General features: G+C 42.9%; 1 protein-coding gene across 1 annotated transcript in view; it reads right to left on the reverse strand.

Annotated features, from left to right (window-relative positions):
• Positions 1-1,897: 1,897 nt before the first annotated feature.
• CAPN2 (calpain 2) overlaps positions 1,898-15,993 on the reverse strand; it is a 43,106-nt gene continuing 29,010 nt past the window's right edge. Inside the window, exons 11-21 of the mRNA XM_069955393.1 lie at positions 15,377-15,388; positions 14,290-14,501; positions 13,863-13,899; positions 11,158-11,223; positions 7,841-7,898; positions 5,395-5,459; positions 4,913-4,981; positions 4,629-4,707; positions 4,330-4,446; positions 4,127-4,185; positions 1,898-2,026 (exon numbers count right to left, since the gene is read on the reverse strand). Coding sequence (XP_069811494.1) covers positions 2,003-2,026; positions 4,127-4,185; positions 4,330-4,446; positions 4,629-4,707; positions 4,913-4,981; positions 5,395-5,459; positions 7,841-7,898; positions 11,158-11,223; positions 13,863-13,899; positions 14,290-14,501; positions 15,377-15,388 — 798 coding nt within the window. The 3' untranslated portion in view covers positions 1,898-2,002. The remainder of the gene's footprint in view (positions 2,027-4,126; positions 4,186-4,329; positions 4,447-4,628; positions 4,708-4,912; positions 4,982-5,394; positions 5,460-7,840; positions 7,899-11,157; positions 11,224-13,862; positions 13,900-14,289; positions 14,502-15,376; positions 15,389-15,993) is intronic.

Consider the following 15,993-nt stretch of genomic DNA (forward strand, 5'->3'; position numbering starts at 1 on the left):
TGCGCGGCAGGTGACCGATTTGACAAGCAGCAGCATAAGTTACCTGTCCAGGCTTCTTCTGTCTTCATCCCCGGGTCCCGCGCGCTCTATCTTCAGAATGGCCGGTCAGCTGACGGAGCGCTCAGCCAATCACAGGCCGGGACCGCCGCGGCCTGTGATTGGCTGAGTGTGGCCTGTCAGCTGACCGGCCATTCTGAAGATGGAGCGCACGGGACCCGGGGATGAAGACAGCGCGGAGAAGAAGCCTGGACAGGTAATGTATGCTGCGAGGACATAGGTAACGATGTCCCTGCAGCCCTCGCTCAACGATCATCGGGCTGTGGAATAGGCCCAGTAAACGAGCGGCGATCTAGCAGATCGCCGCTCGTTTACATCGTTGATCGGGCCCTGCTTGGCCCGTGGAATAGGACCCTAAGGAAATGTTCACACAGGATGAATATGCTACAGATCATGCAGATTTGTTGCAGAGTAGTCTAGAGTAGCTTATTAAAGGGGTTATCCAGGGCTAGAAAAAACACAGCTTGCAAAACACAGCACCACCCTTGTCCTCAGGATGTGTGTGGCATCATTTACTTCAAATGGAACTGAGCTGTAAAACCCACACCCAAACTGGTGGCGCTGTTTGTGGAAAAAAGTGGCCATGTTTGTTGATGAATAATGAGCTAATAGTCCATTTCACTTATCAATATTTGTCATGATTCTTACTGTCATCCATTGTAGATGGAATAACAGAAATGAGCAGGTAAATCATGTGACTTCATCTTTATTGATAACATGAAAAAACATCCCATGAAACACTGAACATCCCATAATCTATAAATATATATCAGAGCAGGGCTCCAGTTTTGCATAGGTCACTGTAATGATGCAGAAGTCTCTGAATGAAGAACAGTATTAAGCGCATGCTGCATTTTTTCTGCTCTGTAGCATGCGCAGTACAGTGGAGAAATCGGCACCATCTGAATATCGCCTAAGCACTGTTACTGAGGTCTGTTCTCTGCAGTCTATGTGCAGAGGTTTTTATATATTATATATTCTAATATAATTATTATATGTCTTTGTTATAACTAATATCCTCTGCTGAGCTTGTGCTTATACACAGCAGCCAATCTGCAGTGTAAAGCATGGGGGAAGAACAGAACAGCAACCTGAGCCTTAGATACGTCAGGAGGTAGATGGTCAACTACAACAAGTTCCAGTGTGGATAAGCTGGAGTCACTAAGCATAGCTGAGCCCTAATTTAGCAGAGGTAAAGTATCAGCCATGATTATCTGCACCCACCACTAGGGGGAGCTTAATACTCACTTTATTGTAAGATAAATAACTAAGCAGCAGGCCTAACTATTGTGTAGTTTCCACTCTTAGGTGAATACAACCTGTTCCTTATATGCGAGTTATAACTGTACCCACTCTTGGTTTGTAGGTAGATCATACGAGTGATTTAGATTGTGTGACTGCTCAAGGCATTTTGGTGATTCCAGGTATAAATCTGCCTGTTAAGGCTACAATCAGTGTAAGAGGAGGCAAAATTCCTCTAAAGGCCTGTGTAAGGGATTAGAAAAAAGGGTTTGCCCTTCATCAAGAAACAGCCCCACTCCAGACTAATGGCTGTGCCTGGTACTGCACCATTTTCTTGAACGAAGATAAGCTGCAAAAACAAGTACAACCTATGGACAGGAGTGGCGGTGTTACTAGGGAGGAAAAAGAAAATTATTTTTATTCTAATGTTAGACAGCTCCTTTAAGATTACAAGACCAATTTCTCCCTAAAAGGCACCCAGGTTCTAAAGCTAACTAAAGTCTTATAAAAACTAGAATATAAGCAAAAATGACCCGTCTCACCCAATCCAAATTTTCCTATTCTGCACCAAAATATAAAAATGGCCACTCAAAGCTGATTGGTTGTTACAAGTCATGTTACATTAATGTCCTACAATCAGCCGCCTATTTCGTTGCATTCCTGGTTATTGTCGTCGTGCACAGCGGGTTCAGTTGTCTCCTCCTCACATTACTGTGACCGTCATCCACTGTAAAAGAAAACCATCAGTCTGGTTAATGCTTGTATACTTATGAGCACTACAAGAATATAGATGAATCCACAGAACTGGACGACCAACCATTCCGGACAAAGCAGGGATGGGGAACCTTCGGCCCTCCAGCTGTTACAAAACTACAGTTCCCATCATGCCTGGAAAGCTAAAGCTTTGGCTGTCCAGGCATGATGGGAATTGTAGTTTTGCAACAGCTGGAGGGCTGACTGTTCCCCATCCCGGGTATAGGTGTATTATGACTAGAGTTGATCGAACCTCGTAAAGTCCTAGGTTCAATCGAACTCTAACATTACCAAACTTTCTGAAGTAGATTGCTGATGTCTTCACTGTCCGTGCGGAAGGAGGAGCGTGCCCGGGGATCGCCTGGAATTCCTATTACCTAGGCTGAATCCTGGAATTCCAGGCAGTCCCCGGATTTTCCGAGGTTCGATCAACTCTAATCATGACTCACCCTGATTGTAGATTTCAACGTCTGATTCTTTGTTCTCTGGTGTTGTGCATTAGTAATGGGGAAGCTGAATAGCTGTTTGGTCGTCACCTGTATGTACAACCCCCATAAAAGAGGTTATTCAAGATTATAAAAAGCACAGCTACTTTCTTGTAAAGACAACACCACCCCATCTTCAGGTTGTGTGTGGTATTGCAATACACCTCATTTACTTCAATGGAACTGAGCTGCAATACCACACACATACAGAGGACAGGAGCATGCAGTTTCTGGAAGAAAGCAGCCATGTTTTTCTAAGTATGGACAACCCCTCTGATCAGAGTGTACGACACACAACCTGTGGACACAGATGGCTCTATTTCTAAAAAGACATTTATCTAATTACATACAGAGGATCTTAAAACTTTAAAGGGAACCTGTCACCCCCCATGCCGGGTTGAAGGCCGCCCGACCCCCCGCTAGAGCCCCGGGTACTTACCCCATCTCGCCAAGTCCCGGTCCTGGGACGGAGATATCCTTATCGGAAGCCCAGCGCACGCTCGCTGCATAGATGAGTTTGCCGGCCATAGAGAGTGAACGAAGCAGTCATTCTCTATGGGCGTCGGACTCCTCTCAGCAGCATGCGCTGGGCTTCCGATAAGAATATCTCTGTCCCGGGACCGGCTACAGGAGCGGGACTTGGCGAGATGGGGTAAGTATCCGGGGCTCTAGCGGGGGGTCGGGCGACCTTCAACCCGGCATTGGGGGTGACAGGTTCCCTTTAAAAAGCTCACCCATTTTTTTTTTCCCAAATAAAACACACTACACCTGCAGTCATCTGTTTCTCCCCAGCTCTGCTGCATCCTTGTTTCATAATTGGTCACATGACCCACATAAAAATAATCAGCCACCATCTTGACTTTCAAATTGCATTCTCTCCTGTTCAGGTCAGCCTTTATTCCCATGATGCATCAGCACAGCATCACATGGTCTCCTAGAGCCAATACCATCTCTGTCTGCTGGGAGAACAGTGTAGTAGTCCCCCATCCTTTTAGATCTCTAAAATCAAATCCATTATAACTGTGACATTAGCTGTATAATCAGTAACTCTAATGGGAGTTTCTGTCTCCCCCTGTGGAGATTTTATGTGGAACAGTCCATACAGCTTTATTGTGCTGCATGAGATGGTGACTTTATTGAGAGCATAGAAACACATGTAATTTCCAGCTGTGTCACCATTAGATCACATGACCCAACTGAAGGAAAAGATTTATTCTGCTACTATAGATAGGTTGCATAGGAAATAATAATGAATACTGGACTGTTATTAATCACTGTATATATGGATTTCCATTCATCTATCATTGTTTTCTGCTTGCTGTCAGTGAATAGAATTGATACAGTTTACACCCAATGGCTATAAAAATCCTTCCTGATTAAAAAAAAACAAACAAAACTTTTCACAGCTGAGGGTTTGCTACAGTTGAATCCAGTTATTAGGCTAGGTTTCTATTCACTGACAGAAATCAGGGATCTTAAAAATGATGAAAAAACTTTTCTTTTCCACATTTGTAAAGCTACTCTCATCATTGGTTATCTCAGCTTTTCTGACTTCACAACGCTGACACAGTTCACGTAATTCCACTTACCGAGTCCATACTGAGGGGCACCACGCCGCTGCCCTCTGAGTCCATTTGCTTGAAGATTTCTGCAAAATAAAAGCACAACAAACACTGACTGTACATTGCCATTGGATGTATACTGCTGGCAGGACATGCTGAGAGTTGTGGTACACTGGAAGTTGACTGCTGACCCTGGCCATAGTGTGAATAGTATTCATTATGTCACTTACTAAACATGATCTCCAATCGCAGAAGACACCGCACAAAGTTATCAAAATCAATGGTGAGATTGTCATCGGCATAACGTGCCACCAGCAGCTGATGGATCTGGGAATTCAGCTTAAACCCTGCAAATAGAAGGAGACAGTCACTGCTTGTAATCGGTAACCATGGGGACACATAGCTATGCATAGGGGTTGTATGCGTAAAAATGTAGACTGGATAGTTGTATTGTAGCATTAGACTAGGAAAGTATCATGACATGTTCTAAAACCACCTTTGTAAATCTCACTACTATAATATTACTGACCTGCTTCTTCTAGAGCTTTCCTCATCTCGTAGGCGTTCATTGTCCCGGAGCGATCCACATCAATGGCCCGATAAATTTTCTAGTATAAAAATATGTATTTTATTTTGATGTCAGTTTTACATTCCACCACTAGATGGCAGCAGAACAGCATCAGGCTTTAATTTTCACAGCGGTGTCACTATATTGGGGGAGGGGAGTTTTGGCAAAATTTTCTAACGGATTGATAACACCCCTGCCCCCCCACTGCTCTACACAGTAATATAGGTTGGCTTCCTATGACTTACCTGGTATTTCTGTAACTTTGACCACAATATATTAAATTCTTTCAGGCCCAGTTTGCCGCTTCCATCTGACTATAAGATTGACGCAAGTAAAAGAAAAACAACTCAATGCTTTGTTATTTTCACTATCCCTATATATGGATCTAGTCACATAATATTACAAGACTTTTAGGCGGGATGAGTAGATTAGGGTCCCCTGCACCCCCATAATTACTAGGCAGCACCATACTTTACATGGTCTCCAGCTGTGTAATATTGCTGAGCCGACGGTGCCCATGATGGAGGAGGTGCCTGGTGAAGTCATGTTGTCCTAAGACTAACTTAACCTCCCTTTTTCATTTTCTTTATAAGGGTATTATGTTGAATAAACTTGACTATATGGACCCATCGCTGCTCACATGCTGCTATAGGGGAGGAGGGGGAAATTGGGAATTGTGTGTAGTCAGGGTGTCTGCTATAGATGTCCCATACTAGTCAGAGGATACGTCCAACAGATCCACGATGGTCCTGCAGGTTTCCATACTAAAACCGTCAGACTTGATGTCCTCCTCTAAACAAAACACAGAGGGGAAATGTAAGATGAGAGATCACATAAAAGAAGCAAAATCCTGATATCTCCAAAGGGGTTACTAGTCTGTTGCCCTTCCTTCTGAGCTATTGGAGCACCTTCCAAAATCCTGATATCTGCACCACTCATATAAATGGCTGACCTGATGTCCCTGGTGTCTAGTGAGACAGATCTCCCCCATTCTTCTGCTCAGGCAAGGCCTCAGCGCCGCAATCACACTGATCCCGACTTGGCAATACATTGCTCCGGGCTGCAGTAGCCCAAACCAATGTATCACTGATCTAATGGATCAGTGCTGTGTATATACACTGCATTGATCTCTATGAGGGATCAATGCTGTGTATATAGAAGTCCCTGGGGGACTTCTAGTTAGGGTAAAAAAAAATAAAGTGTTTTTATTAATAAAAAAAATCCCCTCCCTTAATAAAAGTCCAAATCTACCCCCTTTACCATTTTATAAATATAAACAAATAAATAAAAATATTTGGTATCGCCGCGTGCATAACCGCCCAAACTAATTAATTATCACATTCGTGATATCACAGGGTAAACGCCCCAAGTGGGAAAAAATTCCAAAAGGGCAAAATTTAGCATTTTTGGTTGCATCAAATCCAGAAAAATTGTAATAAAAAGTGATCAAAAAGTCGCATATTCGATAGAAAGTACAGATCATTGTGCAAAAAATGACACCTCACACAGCCCCATAGACCAAAAAATAAAAGCGTTATAACTTATAAGGATGGGAATAGAGCAATTTTAAACATTTATTTTTTTAAAAAAAAAAGTTAAAAAACTTTTAAAAGCCGTCAAATAAAATAAAAGTTACAGAAGTTACATATTGTCATGAGGATGTGAGGAACATTTATAATATATCAGTTTTGCCCATTTTGCTGCATATTTTACGGGAAAATTAAGTCTGTAATTGCAAATTAAAACTGGTGTCACCAAAAATAAGGGTTTATGTGGGTCTGAAAAAATGCAAGCGCCATAGCCTTATAAACATAAAGAGGAAAAACGAAAATTGGCATTGGGGTTAATAAACAGAATCACATACCGATGGGAGAACTTTGCAAATTCATCTCAAGAGGTTTAGGGAAACAGGTCTCCTCGCATCAGCACACTGATGTCTTGTAGCGTAACCCTTAGGCCACGTCCCTACATTTGCTGTCATAAAAAGTGCCCAAAAGACCCAGCAGCCATCATATACAGTCATAAACGATCGTAGCTGATGATAATTTCCTCTAACAATCTATGGCCATTGTAATTCATTAAGAGTTCCAGCCATATAGGAAAGTCGCTCTTCATTACATAACTATGAGCATGAGGGTTTGTAAGCTTCTGGGTTGCTGTATAAAATCTATTTGAAAGCACCCTGGGCATTGGGATAGCAAAATTAATCAACTAGTTTAAGAAAGTTATATAGATTTGTAATTTACTTCTATTTAAAAATCTAAAGTCTTCAAGTACCTATCAGCTGCTGTATGTCCTGCAGGAAGTGGTGTATTCTTTCTAAATCTGACAAAGTGCTCTCTGCTGCCACCTCTGTCCAAGACTGGGACTGTCCAGAGCAGGAAATGTGTTCTATGGGGATTTTCTACAGCTCTGGACTGTTCTACAGCTCTGGACAGGGGTGGCAGCAGGGAGCACTGTGTCAGACTGAAAAGAATACACCACTTCCTGCAGGACATACAGCAGCTGGTAGTTATGGGAAGACTGGAGATTTTTAAATAGAAGTAATTTACAAATCTATATAAAACAGCAGCTGGTAGTTATGGGAAGACTGGAGATTTTTAAATAGAAGTAATTTACAAATCTATATAAAACTTTCAGTTGATTTTAAATAAAAAATATCGCTGGAGTGCCCCTTTAAGTCCACATAATAAGCTTTGTAGCTCCCTCAAAACTCTCTTTTTATGTGGCATAAAATATAGCAACTGATATTTTTTTATTCAGTTTATCATATTCTTATTGGGGGAGATTTATCAAACTGGTGTAAAGTAGAATTGGCCTAGCTGCCCCTAGCAACCAATCAGATTCCACCTTTCATTTTTCAAACAATCTGTGAGGAATGAAAGGTGGAATCTGATTGGTTGCTAGGGGCAACTGGACTAATTGTACTTTACACCAGTTTGATAAATCTCTCCCATTGTATCTATATGATAGCTAAGAATTCCAGGCATGTTGTAGGGAGGACTATTTTCTTGCATCCCGAAATAATCTGTGATATGAAGAAGGTTTACGATAATTCATGACATGTGGATAAATCGACTGGGCCTACACAGAAAAAAAGTCATCCAAATACAATAGTAACGAATCATGGCCTGATGAATACTCAACAACCAAGTGAAGCCCATGGAACTTACGATTAGAGATCACTCTCTGCAGAATGTTATAGAGTTCGAAGGCTGAGATCTCAGCGTCCTGGGGAGAGAAGGCAATGCATAAGTCTCCTGTGTGGGTTACATCAGTATGGAAACCGGGCAGCAAGAACAAAAAGGATTTTTGCAATAAATGTTAGAAAGCTGCAGCAAATACTGCAACACAAATAATAAGCTGAAAGAGTCTAATGGTTGCTGCTCACTGTATCAGCTGGAAGGCTGCAAGATGGAGGCCACTAGTGTGCACCAACTATTGTAACTATTTTCTTTCAAATGAGCTGGTGTCAGAAAGTGCCAGAGATTTGTAATTTACTTCTATTAAAAAATCTCAAGGCTTCCAATACATTTCAGCTGCTGTATGCCCTGCAGGAAGTGGTGTATTCTTTCCAGTCTGACACAGTGCTCTCTGCTGCCACCTCTGTCCATGATAGGAACTGTCCAGAGCAGCAAATCCCCATAGAAAACCTTAACTGTTCCCTAGACTGGAAAGAATACAGTACTTCCTACAAGACATGCAGCAGCTGATAAGTACTGGATGACTGGAGATTTTTTTTTTTTTAAATAGAAGTGAATTACAAATCTCTGCCACTTTGTGGCACCAGTTTTTTTTTTGCTGAACTACCCCTTTAATATCTCAAATGCACATGTATATTTACAATAGAGGTGATATATTCCTATTGTAAATATCTAGCAATGTACGACCCTTTAGCGAACAGCGTCCTGGAGATATCATGGTCACATTGCAGCCAGCCCAACAGATCTCACCGCATACAAGCCCAAAACCAAAAAAAACCTGTATACTTATCGCTATATGCATGAAACATGCTAGATCAGAATATACGGCACATGCAAGAAGAAGTAGCGGCCTAATACCCGGCAGGAGGTTGGGGTACTGGAAATAGGAGTAGAACTTTATAGGCCAGACCAGATTATTGCAGCTCTTTAAATACCTGATGTCTTCTCTTAGTTACTGATAAACCTTCTGTAATAGAACTAACACTGAATGTCCTCTTAATTAGAGCGCCCCCCCCCCCCCCCATGCTGGATCTCCGTCCGATCTGCCACAATTTATCATGACATAGATTCCAGTAGGTGATGAGAATGTTCTGCAGTAATATCGGCCCCTGGAGACTGGTTTGTTTCTGGCAGTCCCTGCATTGTTAGAAGTCCTGATGTTTTCTGCACAACCTGTCCTACCCGTCACAGGGATGTCTGTAGGTTTAGGATTAGGGTAAGGGGACTGTGAAGACTGGAAAAGCAAGGAAATATATTATGTATGTCTATACAACACTTGAGGATGATGCATTGTTCTGTTGACAGTCTCCTTCTACTACAGGAAAAATGCTTAGATAATCCCTACTGTCCATCCACAGGGATCAGCAATATATCTGCTGTTTGTGCCAAACCCAGGCCACGTTTCTCCACAGAGATCTGTATCCATCTGACCGGCCATGTTTCTCCACAGAGATCTGTATCCATCTGACCGGTCATGTTTCTCCACAGAGATCTGGATCCATCTGACCGGCCATGTTTCTCCACAGAGATCTGGATTTATCTGACCGGCCATGTTTCTCCACAGAGATCTGGATCCATCTGACCGGCCATGTTTCTCCACAGAGATCTGTATCCATCTGACCGGCCATGTTTCTCCACAGAGATCTGTATCCATCTGACCGGTCATGTTTCTCCACAGAGATCTGGATCCATCTGACCGGCCATGTTTCTCCACAGAGATCTGGACCCATCTTACTAAGCCATGTTTCTCCATAGAGATCTGAATCCATCTAATCGGCCATGTTTCTCCACAGAGATCTAAATCCATCTAATCGGCTATGTTTCTCCACAGAGATCTGGATCCATCTGACCCGCTATTTTTCCCCACAGAGATCTGGAGCCGTCTGACCAACCATGTTTCTTCACAGAGATCCAGATTTATCTGACCAGCCATGTTTCTCCACCGAAATCCGTATCTATCTAACCGGTCATGTTTCTCCACAGAGATCTGGATCCATCTGACCGGTCACATTTCTCCGCAAAGATCTGGATCCATTAGACCGGCCATGTTTGTCCACAGAGATCTGGATCCATCATACCGGCCATGTTTCTACGCAGAGATCAGGATCCATCAGACCGCCCATGCTCTCCAGAGATCTGGATCCATTTGACTGTCAGTCAGTGTCAGTAAGTCATGGTCATGCCTAGTCTAGCCCCAATGACGAGGTCTCGCTCCAAGTCAATCAGATCACTGGACTTTCCCGTCTAGTATGGATTCACGCTATGATTGATCCACCAAAAACTGATCACTGGAGTTTTATCTCCATTCAGGGAAAATCCAATCATGAGAGAACCCCCAGCTCTAATAAACGGGTCATTCAGTGTACACTGCACGGATCGAGTATCAGACTGCTTCACGAAGGTGAACTACTAAGCTCAAGGCAGAGAGCCAAAGCGCGGAGGATAGAAAGCAGCACAGAGAGAAGCGTGGAAAGGCTGCACACGGTTAGTCATACCTCCGCTGGGGTCTATGCCGATTGCAAAAAAATCCAGAATAATGATGTTAGTTGAAGAACGATAAAGAATGACTAAAGGCCATATTACACTAAACTATTATCGACCTTACTTAACCAATTGCCGACTGTTCAGGCCAATAATCGTTTAGTGTAATAGCGCATGTTGAAAGGCAACGATTAGGCGACATGTACAATATCAGCTGATCGTGGTCTTTCAACATGCTGGAAGATCCCGATCATCTCAGTGACAGTCTGCTGCGCGTCACTGAACAATGTAAGGATCGTTTGGACGGCCCCTCCCACTGCTCCCTGCTCGCTGTCTATGTTCCTATAACGAGGGGGAAGCAAGCTCTGAACTGACAGGTCGGCACTCGCTTCCCCTGGAAAATCGTGCCATGTAATACGGCGTTATGTCTATTAGTACTTGGACCACAAACTCAGAACATTTATGGCTGCCAGATGTAATACAGGGAAATAAAGCTGTATAAAGACATTTCTGCACATACTTAGGATTTCAATACATAAACATTTGTAAGATCTCTGCTTGCTGTTAGAGAATGGGAGCATATTGTACTGTACAAATGTAATACTGGACACAGCTAAGACATTGGCCCAATAACCATCAAGGTTTTTTTTTGTGGTATTTGGTTGGGTTTTCAGGTCATGCATGTTTAGTATACACATATCAGTGTTGTATGTTGTTTTATACTGCCTGAATTGTTTGTTTTTGTCTTAAAATCTCTTCTCCTATATCTCTGGCGTCATCTGTATTATAAAACAAGGTGTACTCACCTCTCCAGCCAGCTGCAAGAACAGTCTTCTGAAATTGGGATCAATATGATCTTCATCGAGGTCAGGCTTTAAAAAGAAAAAAAAAAAATAGCACAAAGCATTTTAAATTTTTTTTGTCCTATCAGGACAATCCCCATCCCAACACAGTAGGGTTTCCCTAGGTTGAACCTGATGGACTCTTGTCTTTTTTCAACCTTATTTACTGTGTTACTATGTTACTATCCACGTGCTCTATGAATGTCGCAGTGAGCCCCCCTAGGCTATTCATTCTATTAGCCAGAGAAAAGAGCAGCTGAATACTCATTTTCGCCCCTCTCCTGTAGTGGCCAATACAGGACAAATGTGTCACCACCTGCAGCTTTATTTAGAGATGACAGCGGATTCTTGGGAGTTTCTACGCTCAGACTTGGGGCAATCCTGCTGCCCACCACTTTTAGGTCCTCATTTAGATAAGGGATTGTGTATTGTCCCAGCATAGGTGTGCCACTAAGTCTTTGTTGCACCTGGGCAAAGTAACTCACCCAGGTTCCCGCAGTGGGATATGGTCAAAGTGTATTCTATGTTTTTCCCACTAGGTGTCACTACTGTGTTTTCTTTATGCCTTATGGTATGCCCAGCTGAAGGAAGCATTGGGTTAATTGTGTTTGTCACCTGTGTGTTTTCCTCTAATCACAGGTGCAGGCCTGTTTCCCTTCTCTTTCTGTCCTATCTTCTTCATCCTCTCTTTTGCACACACAGCCTCACCAATCACAAGGGAGTTTAGTTTGACCCTATAAAAAGGAGGATAGTTCCTGGTGGGAGAAGTTCTCTAGTCCGTTATGTTAGAGAGAGCAACACAGAGACAATTCCTGCTGCAATGAAGTTAGGATCTGGCTCTGGGACCAAGAGACTTAAGGCCCTATTACACAAAGCGATTATAGGCCATATTCAGCCAATAATGACTGTTATGGACGATAATCGTCTTGTGTAATAGAAAACAACAATCAGCCGACATGCAGGATGTCGGCTGATCGATGTCTTTCAACAAGCGCGTGTAATAGCGTCGGCAGCAAGCGCGAACGAGGAGCAATCGAGTACTGACCTGACAGGTTGGCGCTTGTTTGCTCCTCTGAATAGTCTTGTGTAATAGGGGCTTTACTCTATTCTTAAGTCAGAAGCCACCGCTACCATGCAGTGCTTGACCCCTCAGGAGGAAAGGACATCCTCTAAGGATAACCTTGTCCACACCACGGATACACTGTACTATACAGGGCAGTATACTTGAATTTCGTACTGACCCCAGCCGGACAAAGCTGCAGATTACGCCTATGTATCCTGCTGTAACTTATGGCTGTTCTGAAAAGTTTCAGGAAGTCTGCCCAACCCAGCGCAGGGACCTGGGACCTTGTACTACCTTAATAGGAAGGGTATCCCAACACTGTAACACATAAGGTAGTCAGATATGTGAATACAAGTATCTTCTTCTTCTCCTCTCAACTACGCTATTCCGAGTACACAGCTACATTTGACAGGGCCCTCAAGATGCTACTCTACTCTCACTTCTACAGTTACTACTTCTTCTACCTCTTGTCTCCTCCTGCAGTTACTGAAGCTTTTTTTTTTTTTTTGTATTGCACTGAATAACTTAAAGTGACACTGTCACCCCCTTTTGCATTATGACTATACCCTGTAAAGGGAAAATTCAGCAGGTTTCATACCATATTTTATATCATACATCATGGTGCTTGTTCCAGTAAAAAGTGATCTTTTACCATTTGCGGATTGGGATATCAAGGGCCTATGCTCCCCGTGACGCCATCGGCGCATAGGCCCCACCCCTCGAAGACCATTGGAATAGGCCAGCCTAAAGGACTAGGCCCCACCATACTAATGGCCGCTGGGGGGGGGCCTATGCGCTGATGACGTCACCGAGGCAGGGGCGAACAGTGCCGTTGTGGGCGGGGCTAAGTGGAACTTCGCCCGTGATGCCCGCCCAGATAGCATAATCCACAGATGATTAAAGATAATTTTTTACTGGAACAAGCACCATGACGTATGATATCAAATAAGGTATGAAAACTGCTAAATTTACCCTTTACACCTGAATAGAGAAGTCATAATGCAAAAAGGGGGTGACAGTGTCACTTTAAGTACATGAAGTCTAAAAGAACTGGGTCTTTTTAATAAACTTTTATGGTTTTACATTATTCATCTGGTCACCATTAGTCAGACCTGCGCCTGCATCCCCGTTGTTCGAGTTTGGTGATGTTTTCCTCACTTTAAGTACATGGAAGTTATTCTGGTTAAGCTACTGGAATCTGTCTATTATTGTATCATTCTGTACCTACACACCAGGTTAAACTTGGGTATCCAAACGTGCCAAAGCAGTGCCTGTCTGACCGGAGGTGGGTACCTAAGCCACTCCAGCCTGCCGTGACAAGTGCCCAAGTGATCCTACACCCATCTGGCAGCCACAACACTGCCAAAGCTACTCCGGCCAACGGCACCTATACTGCTTTGCCGCAATTATCCAGTAGGTAAACGCCACTAATGTAGGGGAACCTGTGTTACGTTTAAGCTGGTCAAAATATTTTCCTGAAGGCATTACATTTATGGGGTCTGGCAGGAATGGTAAAATACCAGGATACCAGGCAGGTTAAAGATGGTGCCATTTCACGTGGTCATTTCATGAGTATAGCCCTCTGGACAGTATGTCGGTAGATTACCTCGTCAATGTTGGCCTCAACGTCATCATCGACAACCCTGGGATCATCAAGAGAAAAAAATGAGACTGATATAATAGGATATGCTTTCCTTCTAACCTCAAGTATCTGGCCAGGCTGAGCTGCAGCATGCATGCCTCCTCCCTCCCCCACCCCTTCCTGCTATGTATGATTAATGTACAGGACTCAGTGGTGAAAGCAAAACCCTGTACATCAATAATGCAAAGCAGGAACAAGGGGGGAGGGAGGACGTGTGCATTCAGCAGCTCAGTCCGGCCTCTCACACTTGAGCTTATCATTTAGTAATTTTGCAAACAGCTGTCAGCATTCCTTTTAAAAAGAATAAATATCTAAATAGGTTTACTGTCACTGTAGCTGCAAGGGGACCTACCGAATACTGTGTATGAAGGAATAACATCACAATACTTACTGAGACTCTGCATTCTTTTCAGAAAAGACGCGAAGACAGAAGTCTCCCGCTTTATGAGGCTCAAAAGTAGAGGGGACGATGATGTATTCTCCTGCGGGAAGGCGGAATCTATTGAGGACTTCCCGTAGGTTTATGAATGTATCTGATCGGTCTCGTGCCTTGTTCCTCAGGAAGAAGTCTCGGTTCAGGTGAACATTGGTCTGCCCCTTCAGCTGGGGGAAGGAGGCAAGGAGGAAGAGAATTAAAGGGGCACTCTGATGTCAGATAAAAGAAAAATACTGCAGAAGCATATAGATTCGCTTGTCTGCCCCAGTTCTAAAACAACTAAATATCTAGTACAGCTGCAGCAACACATACAGCTCCCCCCAGGGTAATGTCTATCCGAATGGTAACATGTATAATATAGACATCAGGGGAGGCTGCAGCACTAGTGATATAGACAGCTCCCCCCCCCAGTGTAATGTCTATTCTAATCATAACACATATTATATAGACATTTAGGGTAGGGGTGGGGGATAATATATAGATATCTGGGGAAGCTACAGTAATAATAACACAGGCAGCTTCCTTCAGTGTAATGTCTATTCGAATGGTAACATGTATTATATAGACATCAGTGGAGACTGCAGCACTAGTGATATAGACAGCACCTAACATATATTATATAGACATCAGGGGAGGCTCAGTATCTACATACAGCAGCACTAATGATATTTAACTGTTCTGGGACCAGGGCTTGCACAACCCTGCTGTTCCTAACTCAGCCACTGTCCATGTACCTACTGCCCCTTACTGCTGCAATAGAGTCAATAGAAACAGGGAAAATAATTACATTTTCTTTAATAAAACTAATTAAAAAGTTATATAACTTTATAAAAGAAAAAAAAAGTGCAGTAAAAGATTATTTAGTTTTGCTGAAATACCCTCCATACTCTCCATAACAGCGGCCATAGAGCACACACACTCTGCAACACTCCATGTGACCTCTATACTCTTACCTGATAATATTGCTATCATACGGTACTGTTAGGCATTTTCACACTTACCTTCTACAATAAGGAATGTGCCAAGTAAGTGATGTACATACCTGCGGGGGAACCTATAGGCAGAAGACCACCATGTTAATACATGTTACCAGAAATTCAAACAGCATTGCAATACTTTTTTCTAACTGACAGGAGATCTAACTACTTTGACATTTCCTTGAAGTGATCAGGTGATCGCCTTAGGTCCCCATGGCAAACAACTGATCTTTTCAGGATTGCTATAGTGGCCTCTGCTGGACAAATGCAGCATTACATAGAGGCCTTTTACATTTATAAATGAAAAACAGGCAGCTCAAGTCTGTTAAAACAGTAACTAACTATAGAGAATGGCTCCCTTCCCCATAAGGTCAACCTACCCTAAAAGGGATTCAAAGGGGTTGTCCAGAAAAAATATTTTTCTTTCAAATCAACTGATGCGAGAAAGTTATATAGATTTGTAATTTACTTCTATTAAAAAAATCTCAAGTCTTCCCATACTTATTAGCTCCTTTATGTCAGGCAGGAAATGTTTTAGTTTCAGTCTGACACAGTGCTCTCTGCTGACATCTCTGGCCGAAACAGAAACTGTTCAGAGTAGGAGAGGTTTTCTATGGGGATTTATAGAAAAGCGAGACAGAGTTCCTTTCTTAGCCAGAGATGTCAGCAGAGAGCACTGTGT

Source organism: Dendropsophus ebraccatus, chromosome 15 (genome assembly GCF_027789765.1).
Source record: "Dendropsophus ebraccatus isolate aDenEbr1 chromosome 15, aDenEbr1.pat, whole genome shotgun sequence".
NCBI classification, from domain to species: domain Eukaryota; kingdom Metazoa; phylum Chordata; class Amphibia; order Anura; family Hylidae; genus Dendropsophus; species Dendropsophus ebraccatus.